The sequence below is a fragment of the Schistocerca cancellata genome, chromosome 3 (genome assembly GCF_023864275.1).
Source record: "Schistocerca cancellata isolate TAMUIC-IGC-003103 chromosome 3, iqSchCanc2.1, whole genome shotgun sequence".
NCBI classification, from domain to species: domain Eukaryota; kingdom Metazoa; phylum Arthropoda; class Insecta; order Orthoptera; family Acrididae; genus Schistocerca; species Schistocerca cancellata.
The window spans coordinates 686,168,783-686,196,187 of record NC_064628.1 but is presented as its reverse complement, the minus strand read 5'-3'; the positions used below and the strand labels follow the sequence as shown (position 1 = coordinate 686,196,187).

Below are 27,405 nucleotides of genomic sequence, written 5' to 3'. Positions count from 1 at the left end.
CCACTGCTGATGATTCTTTAGTCAAAATTTAAGCAGTGCCTGGGATCAAAACCAAAGGCATTTTAACAGTCAAAGACACTACCCTAGACCATGGGTACATGGCAATACAGTATGCACTTTTATCAGAGGTGCTTTTGACTTTATATGGTCTGAATGCACCAAAAAAGTAATTAATCTGTATAATTATTCAGAACACCAAAGTGCATCATTCATCTTGCTTTTGTTAGAGGCAGTACACCTTTGGCTTCCTGCAATCCATGTACCATGTACCGGTCTCTGAGCCAGTTATACAGAAGTTCCCAAGTGCCATAGGTCTGACTTAGTGTAGCTTGGATTTTTCCACATAGAGATACTGTTTCTAGAAGTGAACACAACCAAGTGACAAGAATTCATTGGCCTCTCAAAGAATAAATTCTGAGCTTTTCAATTAGTAACCTGACCCACGTCATTGTCGGGTTGTGGACCACTGCGGCTGCGGCGAGGACGGAGCCTCTCCGTCGTTTCTAGGTTCCCGGTTTACATACAATACAATACAACCTGATCCACATCCAGTGCGCAATGTCAGTGAAGTTATCATATTTTCTGGCCTATTTAACAAAGCTTCAGTTAATTTGTCTCCATATGTGACTAGGAAAACAAAAAGGGACCTGTTGTCGAAAATTATAGATTTTGAGATATTGAAATTTTTACGTTCAGCATTAAATCCTGAACAGTTTGGAAAAAAACAGATTTTCTCTCTGAATTTGGGTGAGTTATGAGAGGTTGAATGCATGTGATGGAAAAGATGTGTCTTCAGAGGATAGATTTTAATGTTTCACTTTATTACCATTGTTTAATGGTAAATATTTAAGAAAGAAATTTAGTATATATATTGCCCTTAAAATGTCTTTTGGCAAATGGTACCTAGGTATTTAAGTTAATGTTGCATATTATGTGTTTAACCCCTTCAGACCACTAGCAAATTGCAGTGTACATAGATTTAAGACCAAGTAAGTTGGTCCCAGAGTGACAAATTAGTGAAGTCTGTGCTGCTTTGTTTTGACAAAGTACTGACATTTTTATGTTGTGGCCAATGGCAAATTGGCAATATTTTGTAGGCATTTATAACTTAACATAAAAAGGGTCACTTGTTTGGCATTATTTTAATCACAAAATGTCATTCTTTTATACAAAACTTCTCTGAGCCCCTTAAAATGCCTCTAAAATTTAAGAGATGCTATTTTATGAAGCTTTGCATACACAGCTGCAAGATTTTGAAAATGGGCATCGTGTCTGGTCAATTTATTTCAATAACTACCAGAGCGCCATTTTCAGAAGAACAACATTATTGCTTTTAACGATATTACTGACTCCCGTTGGCGTCAAACAACTTTCAAATTTATATGGGAATGTACAGAATGGCGTAAATCAAATTATCATACAAAAAATGTATTTTTCCATTATCGAAAGTTTTTTATTTCTCCGACAAGAGGTCCCTTCTCGCTTTCCATCTCACATACGTAATCTTCCTGTAGCTCAATAATATTTTATTAATCATACTAACTTCCCAATAACTATGCCATGTACCAAATTTTCATTGAGTACATTCTGCATTAAGAAGCACAATTTTTGTCTCTGCAGTACATCTTTAGCAACAATGATCAAGTTGCAGCAGATTTCAATAATGATAATAAGCAATCTGAATAGAAAACGATTGCCACTGGGCAGTACTATAACTACAAAAAATTTCAGGTATGATCTAGAATGACTTGCACTAATCTTTAATTAGTTCAAAAACTTGCTTCAAAAACCAGTTACTAAGGAGTCTGTGAAATAAAGACAAAGTACAAGCATATAACAACTGTCTTTTATTTCCTGCAGCAGCCAGCTGAGAACAATATAACATTGTAGAAAAGAACTTTCATTTCAGATAGCTCCAGAAAAAGTAAAATCTTTAAATTTTTATTTTACCACTATTAAGGTACGAATCAATCTTATTAATATTATTGCTATTCTTGTCAGGCACATGTACTATCAACGAGATCTGTCTAAAGCATTTATTATCATCTGTACTATGTCCATAACTGTCACACACATGTATCTTCACAGTTCTTTCAAACATAAGCAGTCGGCAAGTGCTCTTCAGCGCCAAGATAAACTACAGAAATGCTAACGCCCTTAATATTTGTACTATGTCGTATATTACCTATCTTTTGCAAGACACTTCAACAACAACAAAAATCTCCCTTTTGAGACATTCACAGGTTTTGCAGTTTAATTTAACTTTGAATATGAAAACTATTGATATCTTTGTTAAGTGACACTTTTACAATAGTGTCCTAAACAATGTGCCCATTATGAATGAACAAAATGTTGTAACAATCCAAATTGTTCAATTTTCTTGCTGAAGAAAGTGTATATCACAGGTAAAAATAGTAATATTTTCCACCTTCTGAAGATTACAAACCCTTTCAATCCTAAAATCAAGTTTATATGACACTAAAAAGTTATAAAACAATGGATATTATACACAGTAATTGCTTATTTTTGTCTCATTTTTGATAATAGCTTTGTAAACTATCACCTGCATTCAACAGATGTATAGTGCAAATAATAAGAAAATTAACTGTGATTTCTAATTCCAAAAGATATAAGCAAGATACCTTTGTTCCCTATTCTCTCTCTCTCTCTCTCTCTCTCTCTCTCTCTCTCTCTCTCGGGGGGGAGGGAGGGAGGGAGGGAGGGAGGGAGGGAGGGGGGGAGAGAGAGAGAGAGATAGAGAGAGAGGAGGGGAGGGGAGGGGAGGGAGAGGGGGAGGGAGAGGGGGAGGGAGTGGGGGAGGGAGTGGGAGAGGGGGGAGGGGGGAGAGAGTGGGAGAGGGAGTGGGAGTGGGAGAGGGAGTGGGAGTGGGAGAGGGGGGAGGGAGTGGGAGAGGGGGAGGGAGTAGGGTTTTTTGGGGGGGAGGGAGTGGGAGAGGGGGGAGGGAGTGGGAGAGGGGGGGAGGGAGTGGGAGAGGGGGGAGGGAGTGGGAGAGGGGGAGGGAGTAGGGTTTTTTGGGGGGGAGGGAGTGGGAGAGGGGGGAGGGAGTGGGAGAGGGGGGGAGGGAGTGGGAGAGGGGGGGAGGGAGTGGGAGAGGGGGGAGGGAGTGGGAGAGGGGGGAGGGAGTGGGAGAGGGGGGAGGGAGTGGGAGAGGGGGGAGGGAGTGGGAGAGGGGGGAGGGAGTGGGAGAGGGGGAGGAGTGAGTGGGAGAGGGGGGAGGGAGTGGGAGAGGGGGGAGGGAGTGGGAGAGGGGGGAGGGAGTGGGAGAGGGGGGAGGGAGTGGGAGAGGGGGGAGGGAGTGGGAGAGGGGGGGAGGGAGTGGGAGAGGGGGGAGGGAGTGGGAGAGGGGGGGAGGGAGTGGGAGACAATGCACAACTTTTAACTGTCCATGCACAATGAACTGCAGCTTTGGGGCAATGTATTCATCTATGTTCAATGATGATACACAGAAATTAAACCAGTATGAGGAACTCTCATAAGCAATAACATGTAAATTTTTTTTCAAAAATGATAAAAAAAATTAACAGGAACTACTGGACGTTTTCAAAAATTTGAAACAAAAATTTAAGTTACAGAATCGACCATCAGGCAGAAGTTATACATATGGTATGTTTTGACTTATTTCAAGTACATTTGAAATAGCTCTACAACTCATTTCGGAAGATGTGGAACACACAATAATAATCATAAACTCTCTAAAATATTGTATACAAATTGATTAAAATTTTCACTGGAACATATTTCAATCTTATATGATTGGTGCATTAACAATTTCAGATCACATCTGCAAAATTACATACACTTAACATTCAAAATTTTAAAGTGGTTCTGTAATAAATGACTGATTATATTATATGTCATAATTATTGTACAATTATGAAGTATAAACATATATAAATCTGTGAACATTTGATAAATTCCTCATATAAAATCAACAAATACAGGAAAAATATAGATTTATAAAAAAACTTATAATTCACAACATTTAAGGCAGTAGTGTATGAAAAGTAACAATGTTACTGCCATCAATCCGAGAAAAGTTCATCATCTAAAATTTTTCAAAGTATAATTTCCTCTTTTTCATCAAACAAGCAACAAACAACAGCTATTAGCAAAGAGGTTTCAAATGCAGTAAAGATCAAAAAATAACTCTCATTAACATTTTAAATGCTTCAAGGGTTGCAATTCATCATCAATACATTATGTCACTACTATAGGAAACTCAGAAATGTTTAACCAATGGTTCATGCCAAACTCATTTGGCATTACAAGGGACTTCATATTATAACAACATTACTATTAACTTCCTGCATCATTATTAAAATATATACATATCTTGGTGCACATTGATTGCAAGATGCAAATAAATAGTATTGCAAAGGCATCTGTTGGTCTGATGAACACAGAATTACTTCAATTTTACACCTTGTCCATTATAAAACTGAAGTAACTACAATGTTCCTCACCTGCAGCACTAGTGGCATACATATTATTTTTTTAAAAATTTAAGGTGGAAACTTCTTGCTTTCTTTGGCTGCTACAAGGACTAGTCTATATTCTCACTCTCATCACTATCTCACCACGTCACAAGTTACTGCAGCACCAGAAGCTGGAGCACAAACGAAACAACATGACTTGGTGGATTAAAAATACTGTGAATGTATTTCACTGTCGATTCATCCTTACATTTAATTTCTTCTGGGTAGCTGTATGTGTCCAATGTCACTTTCCGCATAAAGAACCTTTATGGATTGAATGAGATAAATGTCCTTCTTGCACTAGTTCACACAGGAATCACACAAATGAAATATTTGTTATTAGTCTTACACTTACACCACACGGAGATATCAGTCATAGTTAATGAATGTTTCATAGCTGAACTGCAGTGATGATTGGCAAGTCATGTAGTTTTGTTTTTTGTCTGCTCGGCTACGGCACTGTGTGCTACTGGTAAGAGCCACTACAAATTTTCCACACACTACCAGCTGCCCAATTCATGAAGGAGATATCACTTCTCAATCATCTAGATGTGAGCCTACTGTCTGCTGTAATATCAACATCAACTGCACAGTGCACAAAGTAGTCTGAGCAGTGTTGTTGTGATCCATTTTGCTTACTCATGGAAAAGACTGTTTATATAGATTTTGTGATGTTATTGAACAATCGTTTACCCCACCAAGATTCGAGGTCAAATGGTTTAAAATCTGCAAAATGAAATAATATCTTATTAATACTTCATTTATGGTTTTATAAAATTAGTGGTAGAGCAAATAACACTCATAGCTTGAACAGCTTCAAGAGAATGTGGAGTTCTGCAGTAGTGTGTAATTGTAATTTATTCAGCTTTCATGTTGAGCAGTTCAACAGAGAAGATTCATGGGTTGCAGTTTCTTTTGAAGACAACAGAACATATTAATTCAACACTCAGCTTTGAAAATTAAACAAAAGTATTATTTGTGTTACACATCTACTTTAAAAAACATTCAAATTTTTGTTTTATGCAATCCTCAGGTAAATACGAAATTATAAGCTGTTTACATTCTTGCTCTACTCTTCCCTGTGGTGTATTATTACATTAAAAAAACTATAAATAACCATCATTTATTGCTTACTCACACACAAACACACACACACACACACACACACACACACACACACACACACACACACACACCTGCAGAGTGAATATTTCATTATTAAGCTACGCCTAGACTGTAGCTAAGCAATTTTAAAGCATATCCTTTCTTATAGGGGCTGTTTGCCCATCACAAAATGCTGAAGAGCCATGAGAACCTTTGAGAAAGTTGGGGGGGGGGGGGGGGGGGGCATTAACATGCAAACTTTCTATCAGAGTGTGATGAAGGGAGGAGGCAATGTTAGACTGTAATGTCTATCTGACCATGTCATAGTGATGAAGCACAAGCTCTTACAGGACAACAATGGGGAAGGAACAATATTGGCATTTACGCTTAATTTATGGAAACCATGGAAAACCTAAATCAGGATGGCCAGACTGGGGTGCAACCCATTTTTAGTGCCTTAACTACTGTCAGATCACAAGTCCAGTTTAAATTACTCAATCATGCCTGGTTGTCTACTGGTAAATTTGGTGCCTGGAAGCCACAAGGTTGTGGGATCAAATCCCAGTCTGCATTTTAACCAAGCATTCACTTCTCACTGATGTGGAGATTTGCCAGAAACAACATGTGGTTCACATTCCACATTAAACTGTAGGTCCCTCATCCTGATTTTACAACTGGGGCAGGTTAGGGACATGCAAGTAACAGAACTAATGCCCAGTTAAAAGACTTTCACCAAGCCACTGAGCAACATGAAATTATCATTAATTACTCCATGCAGTGTTGCCTCCAATAACCATGATCTGAGTTAGACTCCCAGTCTGGCACACGATACTAATGAGTCAAGAAGATTTGGAGGATATCTGTTGGTACATGTAATAAAGGAACATTGTTTACTTGCCTTATCATACCTAAACTTTAAACAATCTGCAGTAGCTCCAGTGCACAGTATGTACTAAACTTAAAATGACACTATCTTTATGTGAGACACTTATTCTTTAGCATTAGTGTGAGCATGCTACAAAAATACTGTCTCCAAAATTGATACCATTATTGGAAAGGGGAGGAGTAGAGCAGTGATTGTCAGGGGCATGCCAGCAGTGTGTAATGTCACAATATCTGCACAAGGTGGGATTGCATCACTTAAAAGTATAGGAAAGTACAAATGACAAAGAAACTGTGGTTTCAGATTACATGATTATGAGTGGTTAATTTCATCAGTGAGATAGAAGGTCTGTTAGAGTGGTGAAGTTGCCAATTACAGGTGCTCAATTGCAGTGTTTCTTGTACAGCTAGTGAAATTAGATGCAGTGGCTGAACAGGACAGAGCACAATGTTACAACATGGGGCCTACAGGTAAGTGAAATTACACAAATGGTAAGAAATCTCACTATCCATGCACTTGTAAACAGGGTGCTGGGTGGATAAAAAGAAAAAAAAATACAGGGCAGTGTAATTCAACCAGTAGTAATACAGGGATTCTGTTAACATCAGGACCCTAGGAACATAAGGGTGCCAGTTTAGACAAGGGAGAGCCTTTGCGATGTAGGAACTGCAGAAGAAAAGGTCTAGTAGGGCGACACTTTACTGGATGGCTCATATGGTACAACACTGTCTGTTATTAGCAATGATCCAGGATAAAGTCCAATTTTAGAATACAACAGTAAATTGTGAAGTGGACCAACTATAATAATTATTATCAATTTTTACTACACATTTATAAATCTCTTTCACACTTGCTACAAATATAAATTTCCATCAATCAAGTGCAAAATCAGAAATAATTACATCAATATCCCAAATAATGATTAACTAAACTCCATTCAAACAGGCCTTGTACAGTTCAACTGTACCTATCAACCACCGTGTCATCAACAGCTAATAGGCATCCTGGATGCGGATATGGAGGAGCATGTGATCAGCACAGCGGTTTCCCAGCCATTATCAGCTTCTGTGACCAGTGCTACTATTCCTCAATCAAGCAGCTCCTCAGTTGGCCTCACAAGGAATGAGTGCACTCCACTTGCCAACAGTGCCTGACAGACCCAGATGGTCACCCATCCAAGTGTTAGCCAAGCTCAACAGCGCTTAAACACAGTTATCTGAAGGGAACCAGTACAAGCACTATGGCAAGGCCACTGCCCCCCAATAATTACTACCTTAAGGTAAATGTAAGTAACAGTAACAGAAAGATTGCTGGATCTTGATAAGATGATTTTGAGGAAAGGGCATGAAAGAAATAGCAGAAGGATGAAATAGGGCAAAAAAGTTTTGAATCAGACTTAAGAGAGATGCGTTAAATGAAAAACAATGGAATATCTAAAGAAGATATTCTCTGCTAATATATTATGTCACCATCCTTAGAAAATGACTTCAGCTATCTACATCTAGCTGCATATAAGATATTTATACATGTATGTAGGAACCATGCTTCTTGTAGTCTTGCTTTTCATCTTTCACAGAACATTTGTCACTTGACATGTTCAGTTCATTCCACTTTATATCAACATTAACTGTATAGTTGACCACTTTGGGTTCAAAGGTGAAAGTAAAGCTAAAGTATGAGACTCCAAATGTCCATGAGGTGTGGTACAAAGAACATAAACCAACAGTCATGCTGTTAAGCTCTGCTCTTAAGTGGACATCATCCCTGTCTGAGGAAGGCACACCCACGTTTATACTGCAACAACTGTGAGTAGTCTAGAGTTACTGCAGCTCCTTATTTAGTCTTCACTGTGTTTGTAAAAAGTAATTAAGTAAGGTGTCCTGGAGCACATCCCAAATTATGGACCCAAACTCTCACGTGGAGTAACAAATAATGCACTCACTTCAGTCAATAATCTTCATACTGCATTCAATTTTAAAAAGGCTGCCTGAGAAAGTTATCCTCTCTCTGATCCGAAAGTAAATGCTGGTAAGCTGTTACAACAGATTCTTTGCTGTAAGCAACAGCAAGTTTACTGTGGCATTCCCATGGCAAGACTCATTTTCCATTAATAGTAGATGCATACATAATAAGCAGAGTATACCCCACATGAAGTTTGAAGATCCTCTTGTAAACTATCAAGGCAACAGAAATAGATAACACAGCTAGGCATAACAGCCTACATTAATATACAAATGTGATAGAATTTTGAACTATAAAATATGAACACTTATGCACCTTATAAAACAACAGTGTTTTACTCCCCTGCTATTTAATATGACAACCAGTATTTTGGCAACATACTTCAGAGTACCAGATACAACATGATCTACCCTACCATCTGCGGACAGGTCAGTTGTGATCCCATACTTGTCAGCACTCTGACATTTCAAAACACAATACTAATGAAACTGGAAAGCTCTTTCCACTGCACTTTTACATCAAGACCTAATGCATAGGGCCTTCTAGTAGATCATTCTTTTTTTATATTCCAGTCATGATTGATTACATGCAGTTTAGGGTGGCTGGGACAGCATGACCACCTACCACCCATTACTGAACATTTAACTTTGTGCTGAACACACAGAGCAATGTCAATTATGGGATATTCTACAGCCTTTAACATCAGCCACAGATGGATGGCATTGTGGAACAAAAGGCAATGATATCTTGCTTTACAAACATGATGAGCTGTAAAATATCATTTTAAGCAACAACTACTATGTGCAACTAATGAAAACAGATGAGCAACATTAACTTACAGTGTCTCTGACACATTAAAAATAATTTTTGTGCTCTTCACTGCATGGACAAGAGTTTATTTTACCTATTTATTTTTAATAAGTTTAATAAGCCACAGCTCCAAAATACTAACACGTATTCTTTACAGACGAATGGAAAAACTAGTAGAAGCCGACCTCGGGGAAGATCAGTTTGGATTCCGTAGAAATACTGGAACACGTGAGGCAATACTGACCTTACGACTTATCTTAGAAGAAAGATTAAGGAAAGGCAAACCTACGTTTCTAGCATTTGTAGACTTAGAGAAAGCTTTTGACAATGTTGACTGGAATACTCTCTTTCAAATTCTAAAGGTGGCAGGGGTAAAATACAGGGAGCAAAAGGCTATTTACAATTTGTACAGAAACCAGATGGCAGTTATAAGAGTCGAGGGACATGAAAGGGAAGCAGTTGTTGGGAAGGGAGTAAGACAGGGTTGTAGCCTCTCCCCAATGTTATTCAATCTGTATATTGAGCAAGCAGTAAAGGAAACAAAAGAAAAATTCGGAGTAGGTATTAAAATCCATGGAGAAGAAATAAAAACTTTGAGATTCGCCGATGACATTGTAATTCTGTCAGAGACAGCAAAGGACTTGGAAGAGCAGTTGAATGGAATGGATAGTGTCTTGAAAGGAGGATATAAGATGAACATCAACAAAAGCAAAACGAGGATAATGGAATGTAGTTGAATTAAGTCGGGTGATGCTGAGGGAATTAGATTAGGAAATGAGACACTTAAAGTAGTAAAGGAGTTTTGCTATTTGGGGAGCAAAATAACTGATGATGGTCGAAGTAGAGAGGATATAAAATGTAGACTGGCAATGGCAAGGAAAGCGTTTCTGAAGAAGAGGAATTTGTTAACATCGAGTATAGATTTAAGTGTCAGGAAGTCATTTCTGAAAGTATTTGTATGGAGTGTAGCCATGTATGGAAGTGAAACATGGACGGTAAACAGTTTGGACAAGAAGAGAATAGAAGCTTTCGAAATGTGGTGCTACAGAAGAATGCTGAAGATTAGATGGGTAGATCACATAACTAATGAGGAAGTATTGAATAGGATTGGGGAGAGGAGAAGTTTGTGGCACAACTTGACCAGAAGAAGGGATCGGCTGGTAGGACATGTTCTGAGGCATCAAGGGATCACCAATTTAGTATTGGAGGGCAGCGTGGAGGGTAAAAATCGTAGGGGGAGACCAAGAGATGAATACACTAAGCAGATTCAGAAGGATGTAGGTTGCAGCAGGTACTGGGAGATGAAGAAGCTTGCACAGGATAGAGTAGCATGGAGAGCTGCATCAAACCAGTCTCAGGACTGAAGACCACAACAACAACAACAACAACAACAACATTTAGTTTTGGCAATGAGTGTAAGAGGAGAAATAATTATTTTTTAAATTCCTAATATATCAACCTTCTGAACTTTTACAACTACATCTACAGGGTGAGTCACGACGTTTCCCCCGGTTGCTGGAGGTTATTCCTTTGATTACTTGAAACAAAAACTATGAATACAGTAATGTTATTAGATCCATAATTAAGGAGCTACAACAGAGTTCCAAAACATACCATGGTGTATGGAGCACTACACTTGTTTTCACAGGACACCCAATCAGTCTTAGGTAGACAAGTGCAGCGAGTGTTACATTTGCATAACAACCACGTTGTCGATACTGCAGTCACTGTTTACTGTTATTGTCTCCTGTGTACAGTACACTTTGCAATGCCATACAAGTTTTCATTGCAGGAGTATGGAGAGAGGGTGTACATTTTGGGCTTCTGTGATGGTGATGCGAAAGCTCCTGTTGCAGAATATCACCGTTGGTATCCTAATTATAGAATTCTGAGTGCCAAACATTTTGTGAAACATATTGAACATTGCTAGAAACTGGTACTCTTCCTAGTATTCATATTCACTCCGAAAGACATCGTGACTTTCAAGAAGAGGAAAACATTCTTAATTTAGTGGAGCGCAGTCCTCGCTCAAGTACAAGGTGCCTAGCTACCCGATTGAAAGTTTCACAATCTAAGGTATGTAGGATTCTTCATGAGAATGGACTGTATCCTTTTCATGTGCAGAAAGTTCACCATTTAGGACCTCATAGTTGTGCAAAACATTTGCACTTTTGTAACTGGTTAAATTGAAACTGGTAGCTCTATCACTTCATAATGTTCAGTGATGAGACAATCTGCATCAACAACATGCATAACATGCATGTCTGGGCAGACAAAAATCCCCATGCCACGATAGTATCTCAATTCAAACACAGATTCAGTGTCAATGTCTGGTGTGGTGTTGTGTGTGAACAGTTACTGGGGCTGTTTATTCTCCTGGAAAATTTAAATGGTCAGATGTACAGTAACCTTTTACAAGAAGTCTTACTGTACTTTCTTGAAGGTACTCCTCTGGAAACAAGACGCCAACATGTTCGTCCAAAATGACAGGGCACCTGCACACTTCCACCATGTGGTACCAGCTTATCTTAATCAGAAATTCCCACATTGATGGATAGGTCGTGAGGGGCCCTATCAACTGGCCTGTCAGATCCCCAGATTCAACTGGCCTGTCAGATCCCCAGATTTAACAACTCTAGATTACTGCATCTGGGGGTGGATGAAAGACATTGTGTATGAAGTTAAGATGGAAACATGAGAAGAATCGATACAATGCATTTTTGATGCCGTAACACCAATAAGGAACAAGCATGTGAAATTACGAAATGCTACTCACATGGGAATCTTTGCCTTCACATGCAGGGAGGAAATTTTGAACACTTGCTATAAATCCACTCTGAATGTAAGAAACTGCTACAAAATTGTTTAAATTAATTATTATGTGCGTTTTAGATAGTGAAATCCTAAAATAAAAGTTTTTCCCTGTCTTTGGCTGAGTTTTTCAATTACTGTAGCTACTTAATTATGGATCTGATCCCATTACTTTAACTACATTTTTTGTTCCAAGTAACCTAAGGAATACCCTCCAGAAACTGGGAAAAACCTCGTGACTCACCCAGTATACATATTCAACAGATGGAAGACTCACACAATCCCCTTCTGGAATAACACCTTTCAACATAAACATCACCCACTTGACATCCACTGCTGGATACAGAAATATTCTACAATTTTTTTTATGCATTACTGTCTTTATTGCTATGAGTCCACCTCACTCCTCCAAGTTTTCTAATGTCACCTACCCACCTTCCATTACGATGTGACTGCATTTCCTTGCTATCTCTTGGAAGATAACTACCAGCCACCATCCAGACAACATCAGTCATAATTACTTTTACACTCCAGAATATACCCCGATTCATATGTTTGTTATACTGTCTCTTCTAGTAAGTCCTAACAAGTAATCTTCATATTAAGACTGATTTCCACATCAAAATTCCATATCTCACTGGATAACACAAAACTGGTTGTAAAAATCCCTAATACCTTGCTTCTGAGCAATGTTTACCTTCTCAAAAACAGATCAGCTCATTTTTACTCTTCTGGTTTACTTTTCTTTTGCTTCATTCAGAATTAATCCACTAGTTATATAACTGTGTTGTAGTACTCCAGTTTGATTCCGTTATGTTGATTATACATCACTATTAATTGATTTATGGACTACATTCAAACTTGCTTTATTACATTGCTCCACTCACTGTGTAATTTTACCTGCACTAGATGCAAAAAGTGCAATGTCGTCATCAAAAATGAAGGTGGTACAGTTATTCTTAGTTATATCATTAAAATCAATTATTTCCACTTTAAGTATCTGAACGCTTTCTCTGTGTCTCCTGAGAAAAGTTTCGGTGACACAGAATCTCCTTGGTTGTCCCCTCTTTCAGTTGTGAATTTCCCAGCATCCTGATAAAGTTCAATGGAAAATGTAGCACTTAGCTATATTGTTGCCAGCATTCTGACCTGTTTTGCTGAATAAAGGTCTCCTCCAGACATTTCCATGCATTATGGTCTTCAGCTAAACACCTCCACATTTCTTCTGCATGTCTTCTAATGTTGTCTACATATCTTCCATTAGTGTGTTGTCTCTGACTTTTCTTACCGCTTCACATCTGCAAAGAACTTCCTTGGTCCATTTACCATTTCTTCATCTGGCTATGTGCCCTGGTGCCATCATTTCATTTTCATTATAGTCAGCATTACTTCTTCAAATATAGTCTGCACCCTGATCCATTTGTTCGTTTTCATGACTCCCCAGTAATTTAGAACACTTGTGTGTCCATCAGTCACTGAAAAACTTTCAATTTCTGAACTGTTTTCACATTAAACTGCCTTACTGCCATAAGTCAAAACTGATAATTCACACTGATTGTAAACTTCCCTTCACAGATTTACTGAATACTTAGTTTGGAAAATTCCATTTATCTTTGCAAAAGCACTTTAGGATATTTTTATTCTTCTGTTTATTCCTATCATTGCCCACCCACACGGCCTCCATATAGAATAAATAAACTCATCAACATGTCTAAATCATGCTTTGTTTCTCATGGGCTATTAGCACAAATTTTATTCGGAGTCACGATTTTAATGGTGCCAAAGTATCAATACAAACCCTGTTAAATGTTCCCAGTGCTTAAATTTGAGCTCTAAATTAACAGAAGTATAGATGCTGAAGCAAGTATTTAGACATATGTTTACAAACTGTCAGTTATCTGGTTCATATAGACTTACCCTGTAAAACTGGACTTCGTTCGCCATCATTGTAATAGACTATACAATGATTAGAACCTGTGAACAGAAATGGAGAAAACGGAATGCGTGAACAATATAATGCAATTACACGACAAAACCTAACTAAAAATTGCTATATATATTTATGTGGAGTTCACAAAAGAAAAGAAAATTAGGCAAAGTAATAAAATGGACTAACCTTAATCTAGAGTATAAAGGTACATACATAATTCAAAATCAAAGTCCTGAGGTGCAAGAGGAATACTCACCTCGATCATGTTCTGATGGTTCTTGCTCATATTCTTTGCATATCCTATGCCAAGCTGAAATGATAACACAATTGTTAACTCTTTTGGTAGAGCAATATATAACATAAAACAATAGCACTGAGCACAGACCATGAAGACCAACATGTACACTCCAAATCTAGAAAGTGCTCATTAGTACAAAAAGCTATGGACTTCTACTAATGATTACTCACACCAGTATGTTATCACTCAATTCACACACTGCATTTATTTCATAGATGCAGTAAATCTGACCCGATTTCATCAGAAAGTTGGTGCAATGGAAAATTATATAGATTTTGGGAGGGGGTGGGCTTTGGTCTAAACAAACTGTTAGAAATCTCAAATGGAGCAGGGGTACGCTGTTAAAAATCAAATGACACAGCAGTCTATGATTATAGTAGTATTCACACTGATTTACAAGTGAAACTGGTTTCAATGAGCACTTAAGAATGCCAGTATGGAAGACAAATGGTTGACTTCAGTTTATTGGAAAGGTTTTAGGAAGCTGTAGCACATCTATGGAGGACAGCATGTATAGAACACTTGTTGACTGTTTGGGATCCCCATTAGGTGGGATTAAAGAAAAACATTGAAGCAATTCAAGGGCATCCTGCTAGGTTTGTTACCGGTACCTTAGAGGGAAGATGACATTCTGTGAGACACCATTAAAAAAGTTTAGGGAATAGGCAAAGCACTTACATTTTGCATAATGACCATGAAAACAAGATAAGATAAATTAGGGCTCATGTGGAGACATACATGTGGTCATTCCTCCCTTGCTTCATTTGGGAACGGAATAGGAAAGGAAATTACTTGTATTGGCACAAAGTACCCTCCACTACACGCCATGCAGTGGCTCGCAGTCTGTATATGTAGATGTGGATTACTGTAACAAAATTCTCATGTGATCCACTACGAACTATACTGTTCATTTGTAGGGGATGTGAAACAAATCCAAATGACTGACAAAAATGTGGAAATTTGAAAGAATAGCTGCATAGTTGTTTACAATTAAGAATGTCCTGTAATTGATTATCAAATTTGAACAGATGAGGTTACTCAAAATATTTCATATGCTGACTAACTGTAGGTATATATGCAGGTGCAATTCTGCGAAGTTTCGAAATTAGCAGAGAGGTACTGGCAGAGGTAAAGCTGTAAAGTCTCTGTAAGTGAGTCATACCTGGACAGTACTGTCAGTAAAAGTCTCCTCTGTTTTTCTGGCTTTTTAGCCATGTCGGCATGTTAATCTGAATTTGGCTACGTTACTAGTATAGAGTTGGCCAGATAAGCCGCTTGTCACTGTTGCCGCCCCCCTTTTCCCTAACCAGGGTGCAAATTGTGTACCCCATCCATTTGTGTCCAGTGTAATCCATGTGAATGTGCGAGAACATTTTTTGAAATGTTTGTGAATCTTGTAACTGAGGTGGATGTGAGTACCAGCTAGTCATGTGGCATACTAATGTGCACAGCTATGCACGTGGTTTTTCAGTCAACCTCCACATTAACTATGAGAGGCAACACTCCAGGTTCAAGTCCTAGTCCAGCACACTGTTCAGTTTTAATACACCCGGAAGTACTTTCAGGATATATAACATGAACAGTAAAAATGTAAATTCACAAAAATTCAGTTAATTATGCAATTATATGGAGAACCAGACTTCCTGCGTACACCCTGTGTATGGAATGTGGAAATCGAAGGATAATTTCTGTTCTGGACATAGAGTATTATTTGCTGCACCTTTCTAGACTGCAGAAGAAAGGAGTGTGACTTCACAGGCTTTCCCAGTGCAGTAAGTCTTTAAAGTCTCTTCAGGTTTGTGACTGGACCCTAAAAATCAACTCGATTCTTCAATGTTTCGGTGAACGAACTGTTCGCCATATTCAGGAGGATACTGCTGCCGCTCCTGCTAAGGCCCCCCGAGTTCTCAGCGGCAGCAGCAGCACTCTCCTGAAGATGAAAAACAGTTGCATCTCCGAAATATTGAATCACGTTGCTTTGAGGCTCCAGCAACAAACCCGAAGAGACTTTCAACCAGAAAGCGGTGCCCCACCCACCACAATGACAGTAATGGGAAGCAAAGCAGTGTGTTGGGAACACTCCCCTGAAGGTTCCACTCCTTGAATGGACAAACAAGTCCTGTCTGTCTTGTGAAATGCTGACATACGTGAATGTATTGTTTTTCCATGCCAAGCATTAGCAAAGGGGGAGAAAAAAAAAGACAACCTAACCATACATCACAACGCAACTGCTACTATTGTGACAATGTATCAGCATTGATAATGTATCAGTCCATAATAAATATGAAATCAAAGGTTTGAACCTCACGGTTTATTATTTTTGTTTACTATATGGACCCATAGTCAACATAAAATAAAAATGTCTGAGGTCATTTGGTTCTAAATTTCAAGAAACGAAAATTGTTCACTGTTCAGAGAGCAATCTGAAACTGGCGTCATTATAAAGGTTTTGCTTTACATTAATTTGATATGTAGCATGATACTGCTGTAACATTTGCTCAGTTTTACTAAAATCTGAAAAAAAACTGTATTAAACACCAACTTTCAAAAACACCTATTCTGTTAAGGGTACAGGTAAACTCAAGTAAGGGAAAAAGAAACAAAGAAATCTGAATCAACAAGGTCCCAAAACTGGCTGATTTCATATGTAATATAAATCATTAACATTGGTAGGGGACAGACAAAAATCATTAGCACGCAATACTCTTCATATTTCTACTGAATGAATCAATCTAGGAACCTTGGCAATAACAACAACAACAACTATTATTATTATTATTATTATTTTTTATTATTATTGTTGTTGTGTCTAGACAAGACAGTCTAGACACAAGGCGAGGAAGCCGAAAGGGCACGCTCTTAACTCACGCAGGCTTGCTTAGGTCTGAAACAGGATACGTAATGAATGCTATAAAGAAAAGTACGTAGCTGCTGGAATACTTAACTTTAATCCATCATTTGTATACAGCATTCTTGATGATACAAGTGAGACTCTCTCTAGAAATGGTTAATGGCGCCTTGCTAGGTCATAGCCATGGACTTAGCTGAAGCCAATTCTAACTATCTCTCGGCAAATGAGAGAAAGGCTTCATCAGTGTAGTCGCCAGCAAAGTCGTCGTACAACTGGGGCGAGTGCTAGTACGTCTCTCAAACCTGCCGTGTGGTGGCGCTCGGTCTGCGATCACTGACAGTGGCGACATGCGGGTCCGACATGTACTAATGGACCGCGGCCGATTTAAAGCTACCACCTAGCAAGTGTGGTGTCTGGCGGTGACACCACAATTATTATTATTATTATTGTTGTTATTTTTATTATTATCCTCATCTTTCCTTTCTCAGACCTTAGGTCTGGTTAAAAATGGAAAGTGACGCGGACCTTGATCAAGCGTGACTTCCTTTTAACTGTACGGTATATGTTATATTGCATTTAGGAACTTTCGGGTAATTGAACATGTATAAATAATTATGGATTTCTGTAGTTGTATATATAAGTTTGGATGTAGCAGTATCGCATTGATGTACTGGTGGATATTGTGTGGTATGACTCCTGTAGTTGATAGTATAATTGGTATAATGTCAACTTTATCCTGATGCCACCTGTCCTTGACTTCCTCAGCCAGTTGGATGTATTTTTCAATTTTTTCTCCTGTTTTCTTCCGTATATTTGTTGTATTGGGTATGGATATTTCGATTAGTTGTGTTAATTTCTTCTTTTTATTGGTGAGTATGATGTCAGGTTTGTTATGTGGTGTTGTTTTATCTGTTATAATGGTTCTGTTCCAGTATAATTTATATTCATCATTCTCCAGTACATTTTGTGGTGCATACTTGTATGTGGGAATGTGTTGTTTTATAAGTTTATGTTGTAAGGCAAGCTGTTGGTGTATTATTTTTGCTACATTGTCATGTCTTCTGGGGTATTCTGGAGTTGCTAGTATTGTACGTCCGCTTGTGATGTGATCTACTGTTCCTATTTGTTGTTTGCAAAGTCCGCATTTATCTGTTGTGGTCTTGGGATCTTTAATAGTATGCTTGCTGTAATATCTGGTGTTTATTGTTTGATCCTGTATTGCAATCATGAATCCTTCCGTCTCACTGTATATATTGCCTTTTCTTAGCCATGTGTTGGATGCATCTTGATCGATGTGTGGCTGTGTTAGATGATACGGGTGCTTGCCATGTAGTGTTTTCTTTTTCCAATTTACTTTCTTCGTATCTGTTGATGTTATGTGATCTAAAGGGTTGTAGAAGTGGTTATGAAATTGCAGTGGTGTAGGCGATGTATTTATATGAGTGATTGCTTTGTGTATTTTGCTAGTTTCTGCTCGTTCTAGAAAGAATTTTCTTAAATTGTCTATCTGTCCATAATGTAGGTTTTTTTATGTCGATAAATCCCCTTCCTCCTTCCTTTCTGCTTAATGTGAATCTTCCTGTTGCTGAATGTATGTGATGTATTCTATATTTGTGGCATTGTGAACGTGTAAGTGTATTGAGTGTTTCTAGGTCTGTGTTACTCCATTTCACTACTCCAAATGAGTAGGTCAATATTGGTAGAGCGTAAGTATTTATAGCTTTTGTCTTGTTTCTTGCAGTCAATTCTGTTTTCAGTATTTTTGTTAGTCTTTGTCTATATCTTTCTTTTAGTTCTTCTTTAATATTTGTATTATCTATTCCTATTTTTTGTCTGTATCCTAGATATTTATAGGCATCTGTTTTTTCCATCGCTTCTATGCAGTCGCTGTGGTTATCCAATATGTAATCTTCTTGTTTAGTGTGTTTTCCCTTGACTATGCTATTTATCTTACATTTGTCTGTTCCAAAAGCCATATTTATATCATTGCTGAATACTTCTGTTATCTTTAGTAATTGGTTGAGTTGTTGATTTGTTGCTGCCAGTAGTTTTAGATCATCCATGTATAGCAAATGTGTGATTTTGTGTTGGTATGTTCCAGTAATATTATATCCATAATTTGTATAATTTAGCATGTTGGATAGTGGGTTCAGAGCAAGACAGAACCAGAAAGGACTTAATGAGTCTCCTTGGTATATTCCACGCTTAATCCGTATTGGCTGTGATGTGATATTATTTGAATTTGTTTGGATATTAAGTGTGGTTTTCCAATTTTTCATTACTATGTTTAGGAACTGTATCAATTTAGGATCTACTTTGTATATTTCCAATATCTGTAGCAACCATGAGTGGGGTACACTATCAAAAGCTTTTTGGTAATCAATGAATGCGTAGTGCAGCGACGTTTGTTTAGTTATAGCATGATATGCCACCTCTGTATCTATTATCAGTTGCTCTTTACATCCTCGTGCTCCTTTGCAGCATACTTTTTGTTCTTCATTTATAACTTTGTTCTGTGTTATGTGTGTCATTAATTTCTGTGTAATGACTGAAGTTAATATTTTGTATATTGTTGGTAGGCATGTTATAGGGCGATATTTTGCTGGGTTTGCTGTGTGTGCTTGATCTCTAGGTTTCCATGTGTAACTGTATCAGGGAATGTGTATGAGTCTGCAATATAACTGTTAAATAATTTAGTTAAATGTGAATGTGTTGAGGTGAACTTCTTTAGCCAGAAACTTGCTATTTTATCATTTCCAGGCGCTTTCCAATTGTGCGTAGAATTAATTGCTTGGGTGACTTCATGTTGCAAAATTATCACTTCAGGCATTTGTGGTATCATCTTGTATGTGTCTGTTTCTGCTTATATCCACCGTGCATGCCTGTTATGCTGTACCGGGTTTGACCATATGTTGCTCCAGAACTGTTCCATGTCTGTTATGTTTAGTGAATTGTCTATTTCAATGTGTGTGTTATCTATTGTCTGGTAAAATTTCTTTTGGTTTGTGTTGAATGTTTGGTTTTGTTTCCTTCTATTTTCACTTTTTTTGTATCTTCTAAGTCGTTTGGCCAATGCTTGTAATTTCTGCTTCTTTTCATCTAATTGCTCTATCGCTTCTTGCTGTGAGATTTTACCTAACCTTTTTTGTTTTCTTTTCTGACATTTCATTTCTTATAACTTGTGTTAGCTGTCCGATGTCTTTTCTCAGTTTTTCTATTCTGATCTGTAGCCGGTGTTGCCACGCTGGTTTTGTGGGTTTCTTCTGTGTGTTGGTTGGTTCTGATCTCTGCCTAGTGTGTATATTTAGTGTAGTGAGCGCTCCTATATAAACCAGTAGTTGTAACTATTCCATAGTTGTGTTTTCATTTATTTTGTTGTTTATGATGGTGTTGATAGTTTTTATTGTTGTTTCGACTTGTGGGTTATTTGGCAGTCTATGCAAGAATGGTCTAATATCTGTATTTGTGTCTTTGTATTCTATATATGTCAGCTGAAATTTTTCTTCTATATCTAATGTGTGTGTCACTTCGTGTTCTATTTGTGCTTGTTCTGGTGGCACACATGTTAGATATAGAAGAAAAATTTCAGCTGACATATATAGAATACAAAGACACAATTACAGACATTAGACCATTCTTGCATAGACCGCCAAATAACCCACAAGTCGAAACAACAATAAAAACTATCAACACATTCATACACAACAAAATAAATGAAAACACATCTATGGAAGAGTTACCACTACTGGTTTATATAGGAGCACTCACTACACTAAATATACACACTAGGCAGAGATCAGAACCAACCAACACACAGAAGAAACCCACAAAACCAGCATGGCAACACCGGCTACAGATCAGAATAGAAAAACTGAGAAAAGACATCGGACAGCTAACACAATTTATAAGAAATGAAATGTCAGAAAAAAAATGAAAAAGGTTAGGTAAAATCTCACAGCAAGAAGCGATAGAGCAATTAGATGAAAAGAAGCAGAAATTACAAGCATTGGCCAAACGACTTAGAAGATACAAAAAAAAGTGAAAATAGAAGGAAACAAAACCAAACATTCAACAAAAACCAAAAGAAATTTTACCAGACAATAGATAACATAATATACATTAAAATAGACAATCCACCAAACATAACAGACATGAAACACTTGTGGAGCAACATATGGTCAAACCCGGTACAATATAACAGGCATGCACGGCGGATACAAGCAGAAACAGACACATACAAGATGATACCACAAATGCCTGAAGTGATAGCAAAAGACACAAAGCAATCACTCATATAAATACATCGCCTACACCACTGCAATTTCATAACCACTTCTACAACCCTTTAGATCACATAACATCAACAGATACGAAGAAAGTAAATTGGAAAAAGAAAACACTACATGGCAAGCACCCGTATCATCTAACACAGCCACACATCAATCAAGACGCATCCAACACATGGCTAAGAAAAGGCAATATGTACAGTGAGACGGAAGGATTCATGATTGCAATAAAGGATCAAACAATAAACACCAGATATTACAGCAAGCATAATATTAATGATCCCAATACCACAACAGATAAATGCAGACTTTGCAAACAACAAATAGGAACAGTAGATCACATCACAAGTGGACGTACAATACTAGCAAATCCAGAATACCCCAGAAGACATGACAATGTAGCAAAAATAATACATCAACAGCTTGCCTTACAACATAAACTTATAAAACAACACGTTCCCACATACAAGTATGCACCACAAAATGTACTTGAGAATGATGAATACAAATTATATTGGAACAGAACCATTATAACAGATAAAACAACAACACATAACAAACCTGACATCATACTCAACAATAAAAAGAAGAAATTAACACAACTAATCGAAATATCCATACCCAATACAACAAATATACGGAAGAAAACAGGAGAAAAAATTGAAAAATACATCCAACTGGCTGAGGAAGTCAAGGACAGGTGGCATCAGGATAAAGTTGACATTATACCAATTACACTATCAACTACAGGAGTCATACCACACAATATACACCAGTACATCAATGCAATACAGCTACATCCAAACTTATATAAACAACTACAGAAATCCGTAATTATTTATACATGTTCAATTACCCGAAAGTTCCTAAATGCAATATAACATATACCGTACAGTTAAAAGGAAGTCACGCTTGATCAAGGTCTGCGTCACTTTCCATTTTTGACCAGACATAACGTCTGAGAAAAGAAAGAATGATAATAATAATAATAATTCCAAATTCTGTAGGATCTGATGCAGAAATCTGGAGAGTGTGGTCTGGATACTCAGAGACAAATTCAGTCTGGAAGTAAGAAATTCATAGGTTTTCTTGAAGTTAAAAAATAACCTCGTGTCAAATGGTCAGACAAGAGGAAAGAGTTTCTGGTATCATTATCCTGTACAATAAACAGCACAAAAGATTTTAATTTAATGAGCCTAACCATCTACAAAGAAAACTGATTCTGCTGGCAAAATATGTTCACTACCCTTACGCAAAGTAAAATCATCGACAGATCCCAGACAGGGCCCAAATCTTAGATGGTGGTCAAAACGTACGTTTCACATCACGTTTCTGTAGCATATGACCACTTCTATTGGAAGTGTTGCCTGTGTTTAAAAAAAAAAAAAAATAATAATACAAATCAATATCTTCAGACTGATAGTTGTCACTCTTCAGACATAGTCGTTCCTTTCCAGGTCATCATGAAGATGTAAATCATACTTTGATTTGGAAGACTCCAGTTAATCTCAGACCCTCAGATAAGTTAGTCCACCTCAAAGTCACCTTTCACCACAATGGTTGTAGTGAATGACAGATGAGATGCGTGTTGCTCAGATGATGAATTGTGTATCTGGAGAGAGTCGAAAATAATAAGGTGACACCAAAGTTTATGATGTATTTGCCTTATGCAGGAAGTATTTCCAACAGGACTGGTCATATTCTATGGAGATGTGATGTCAATGTGGTTCCTGACTGCCGCCTATGATTAGGACCCTTTTAGAATCTGTAAAGGATGATTTTGGTCTCTCTACAGTGCCTGTCTACCATATCTTATACATTTTATGTGCTGGGAGAAATTTCACATTTATGAAGATTATCCGTATTAATACCAATGTTAAAATCCTAAACAAAATGCTGTGTAGCAAAACATATTATGCTCATACCAATCACAAGATAAATCTGGCACACTGAAACTGATCACTGAATTCTTTCACTGCCTATGCATCAACACCTCCATGAAGTTTGTGTGTGCAGCTAATAGTACTCTGAAAGCACAGATCCACACCTTCAAGAGGGATCAGTCTCACTGTCACATGTCCTAAATAGTCAAATACTTTACCAATAACAACAAGCTAGACCCAGACCCAGACCCATTTTATTTTCACAGTTAACCTGTTTGAACTTTACAGTCCTTATTATATTTATCAAATAAAAATAAAAATAAAAGTATTTCATAATTTGTGAAACATGAAGATGAACACATTACAAACTAACTGACAAACACGCAAGACAATTTTAAAACAATGTGTAATTGGTTGCAGAAATTTTCAGTGTGGCCTATAGTTCAGACAGTGTACACAAATAAATTCAAGCACCACAGGTCAGTCAACTACCATGATAAAAATCCCAAGAAATAATATAAAAACAAAAAATATATTGTCAGTATTCTGTTCTATTACTTAATGGCGTGCTTCCAGGTATTCAGCCCAGTTATTATTTCCACCTTATGTACAATATTTCAATGGCTGACCCCGTCAGCATCAACATCAATACTCTGGAAACCTCTATAACATGCACAGGAGAAGATACTTTCCATTGAACCAATTATTAGGGCTTCTTCCTGTTCCATTCACATATGGATTGTGAGAAGAATGACTGTTCAAACACACAAACACATCTGTGTGCACTGTAACTAAGCTAATCTTGTCCTCACAATCCCTATGTGAGCAATACACAGAGGATTGTGGTATATTCCTGCATTCATTTTCTACAGAGGGTTCATGAACTTCAGAAGTGGGCTTTCTTGGGATAGTTTATCTTCTTCAAGTGTTGCGAGTTGTGCTGCTATGTTTACTCGGCACCTGGACTCCAAGATGCAAATATTACACATAACAGAACAGCTCACAGCACCTGAATATGACTACTACATTGGTAGTTGAAATATTGTACATAAAGTGTAAACAATTACTTTGCTAAACTCCTGGGAGCACATCATTGTCCATTCATGCCAAGAAAACATGAGAGAGCACTTCTGCTCTATTTCTCAACACACAATGAAACCTTACACCCCATCATTACAGCACAGGTCCAAGTGACATCCAGTATTGGTAGATGCAACCCATGCACTTTCCATACTATGGTAATCTTATAAACACATACAATTTTGATATACTTCATCAATTCTTCAATGTTCTGAAGAAATAAAAAAAATTATTTTCCAGAGTATTCTTACAAATTTCATAGGGGCCTCCCATTATTACAACTGCATTCAAGATTTAATTTCTCAAATCCCAAAATTATTGATTAAAAATTCCCCCTTAGTATAATTACTAGAAAGCTGCCTTGTTTGACAATGGGTATACCTGTACTTCTGCAATACCACCATCTTATCCACTTTTTCCTTCTATTTAGATACAATCCATGATTAATGTTACCTAACTCTCAATTACAGTAAGAGGCACAACCAACATAAAATACTCCGCTATTATCAGCAGCAACCTGCTCAAATTTTCATTACCAGAGGGTAATTTAACACAGGGGCCATCAAGGTGTTGAGTCATTTTGCAACCACCTGATTATCTAGAGGAATGAACTTTTTTTTTTTCATATACACATTCTTAACTGTTATATACATAATTATATTTTAACTTAATTCAAGAATACCTGCCTATAGCTGCTGTTAAAAAGACAACCTTATGACTCCTGTATCCACAGTGAGTCTACACTGTGTGATTGTTGCCTTTCCCAAACATTCTCTCTTATTACAATCTTCAGGATTCTGCAGTCACCCTCTCATACTCAGGCTGAGCCCAAAACTAACATGTTCCCATTTCCCAATATCAGCAATTTGTAATAAATGGGAGATTTCATTTGAGTCAGCTCAACTATTCATTTACACGGCTTACAGAAATATTAAGTCAGGACTGGTGAAGTCATGAAAAAAACCATCAAAAATTTCATTTGCATGAGATTATAATATTCATATTTCTTTCAACTCAGATGACTGCCACAACAGGTATTTGGCCTAGCAGCAAGACGACCTTTACTCAACTGTGCCTTTTATGTCACCTGATGTAGGTCCTACGAACCTTTCATACTTCCTGTTATTCTACAACTTATCCAGGTTTTTCTGTTTCTTCACTTCAGAAAGTCAACCACATCATGATAATTTACTGTAGCCTACAAAGTTATCACTGGAACATGAAACCAACTAACTCAATGCTATAGGAAAGTTTCTCTCATTCCCTGTACTTTTTTATAATCAATCAATACTCACATTATTTCCTGTTTTTACCTCTCCAATTCACAACAGAACATTCTAATGAAGCATAAAGAGCACTTTTTCTGTTTGGTAATTCACGTGTTTTTTTTCCCCCTGGATAATCTACAGTACCACTAGAGTGCCTCAATTATGGTTTGTTACCGACCAAAATAGAAATGTTGACATTTCTCACGCATTTGCTCTATAGTTGCGGGAATAATTTCTTCAGACACCTTAATTGCACCAGTTTGTACTGTTTACCCCAACATTCAGACAATTCAGCAGTAGGTATTTAAACAACTTACCTAATTCAGTCCAGTATGCAAAATCCTACATAAATGTAATAATTCTTCATAAAAAAACTTTTTCCCTTATTTCGAAACTCCGTTGCGACAAAACAAAATGTAACAAAATATACAGCACAACCTCCGCTAATATTTTAATTTTTTTTTTTTTTTTTAATTTCATTAACCAAGAAGTGAAAGTAAACAAACATATGCTTCGGGTGATTTGCATAATTTGAACTTTTCAAGAGATGATGATATTATTTACATTCACAAACGAAGTTTATCAGCTCGGCGTGTTGTGGACTAATAACTTCTTGCTGCGTTCTCTGATTATTGGATCGTTTTCCGTTCACACTGTGGAACACGGGTTTCGGCACACTGCAACAACAAAACCAACAAAACAACGCTGCAGAATTTTCTAGTATATAATCTCTTCGAGAAGTAATATAAATAAACCTAATATTCATAAGTATATCACTTGCTTTCCAATACATTCTACGGTGTTTTATTTCTATACAGCGTAGGACCCAAATTAGCGCACTACTAACTCCGATGAAAACAATTGTCTCTAAAACACTTTGGCTACCTAACAACACTACTTCCCGTTTGATTTTACTAGAAAATGAAAAAGGGGTAAATTATAGGGATTTCTTGATGAATCTTCCCGTATTATATATCTGGACCTAGCATTACATAATAATTAAGTGTTTGATAACGATTGCTAAACAGGTCGTCGTAAACTTTGTCAAAACAAACAAATACAATATTCATCCAGTTATTCACTTACTTCATAACTTGACCCTGATCGGAGTCCAAGGGCTTTTTCGTCTGGTCCCTCAGTGTTTCCAGCCTTTCTATGTTCTGTGAGTGTGAAAGTCCTGCAATAAAATTTCATTATTTTCATGTATTCAGCTTGACGACAGGCAAGGAAGATCACATTATAGGCATCAGGACTTTCAATCGCATCGCTTATTAATCCTATCACGCACCTCGCCTCGTTTTAGCGACGATTTTACTTGGCCCTTTAGAGACAGTATACATTTTCTCTGCACTCTTCTTGCGCAAACTGCGATTTCTATACCCCGTACACGATGCCGTGTATCGTTCATTTGGTGACCTTAGGAAGGAGAAGAACCAATGAGAGTGCACGATAGGGAGAAAATCAAACAAGCAACTTCGGGTGACACATGAATAACAGATGCGCGGGCGTTTAAAAACATTGCAGTCGTAGTGCAGTTTTGCTTGTTCCCTTGTTAGACACTAAAGGAGGATGAAAACTAAGAAACAGCCCTTCTTTAGTAACATGTATAAAAGAATGATATAGATCCTATAAGATGCGCCTGGAAAAGTAATTACTCTTTTGGACATCAGAATAAGAGCGCATCGTTGTATTTCGCGTGTGCTAGGCTGCTAAAGTAGTCATACGAATTTGCCTATGGATGAA

At 37.5% G+C, this 27,405-nt stretch overlaps 1 protein-coding gene across 1 annotated transcript; it reads right to left on the bottom strand.

The window, feature by feature from the left end:
* Positions 1–3,340: 3,340 nt before the first annotated feature.
* On the bottom strand, positions 3,341–27,085 carry LOC126175668 (MAPK regulated corepressor interacting protein 2). Its single transcript, XM_049922581.1, has 6 exons — positions 26,951–27,085; positions 26,749–26,839; positions 26,227–26,339; positions 14,253–14,306; positions 13,984–14,040; positions 3,341–5,222 (listed from the first exon to the last, which is right to left on the bottom strand). The coding sequence occupies exons 1-6, from the start codon at positions 27,000–27,002 to the stop codon at positions 5,152–5,154; spliced, it is 438 nt and encodes a 145-aa protein (XP_049778538.1). The 5' UTR covers positions 27,003–27,085; the 3' UTR covers positions 3,341–5,151.
* Between the last annotated feature and the right edge of the window lie 320 nt (positions 27,086–27,405).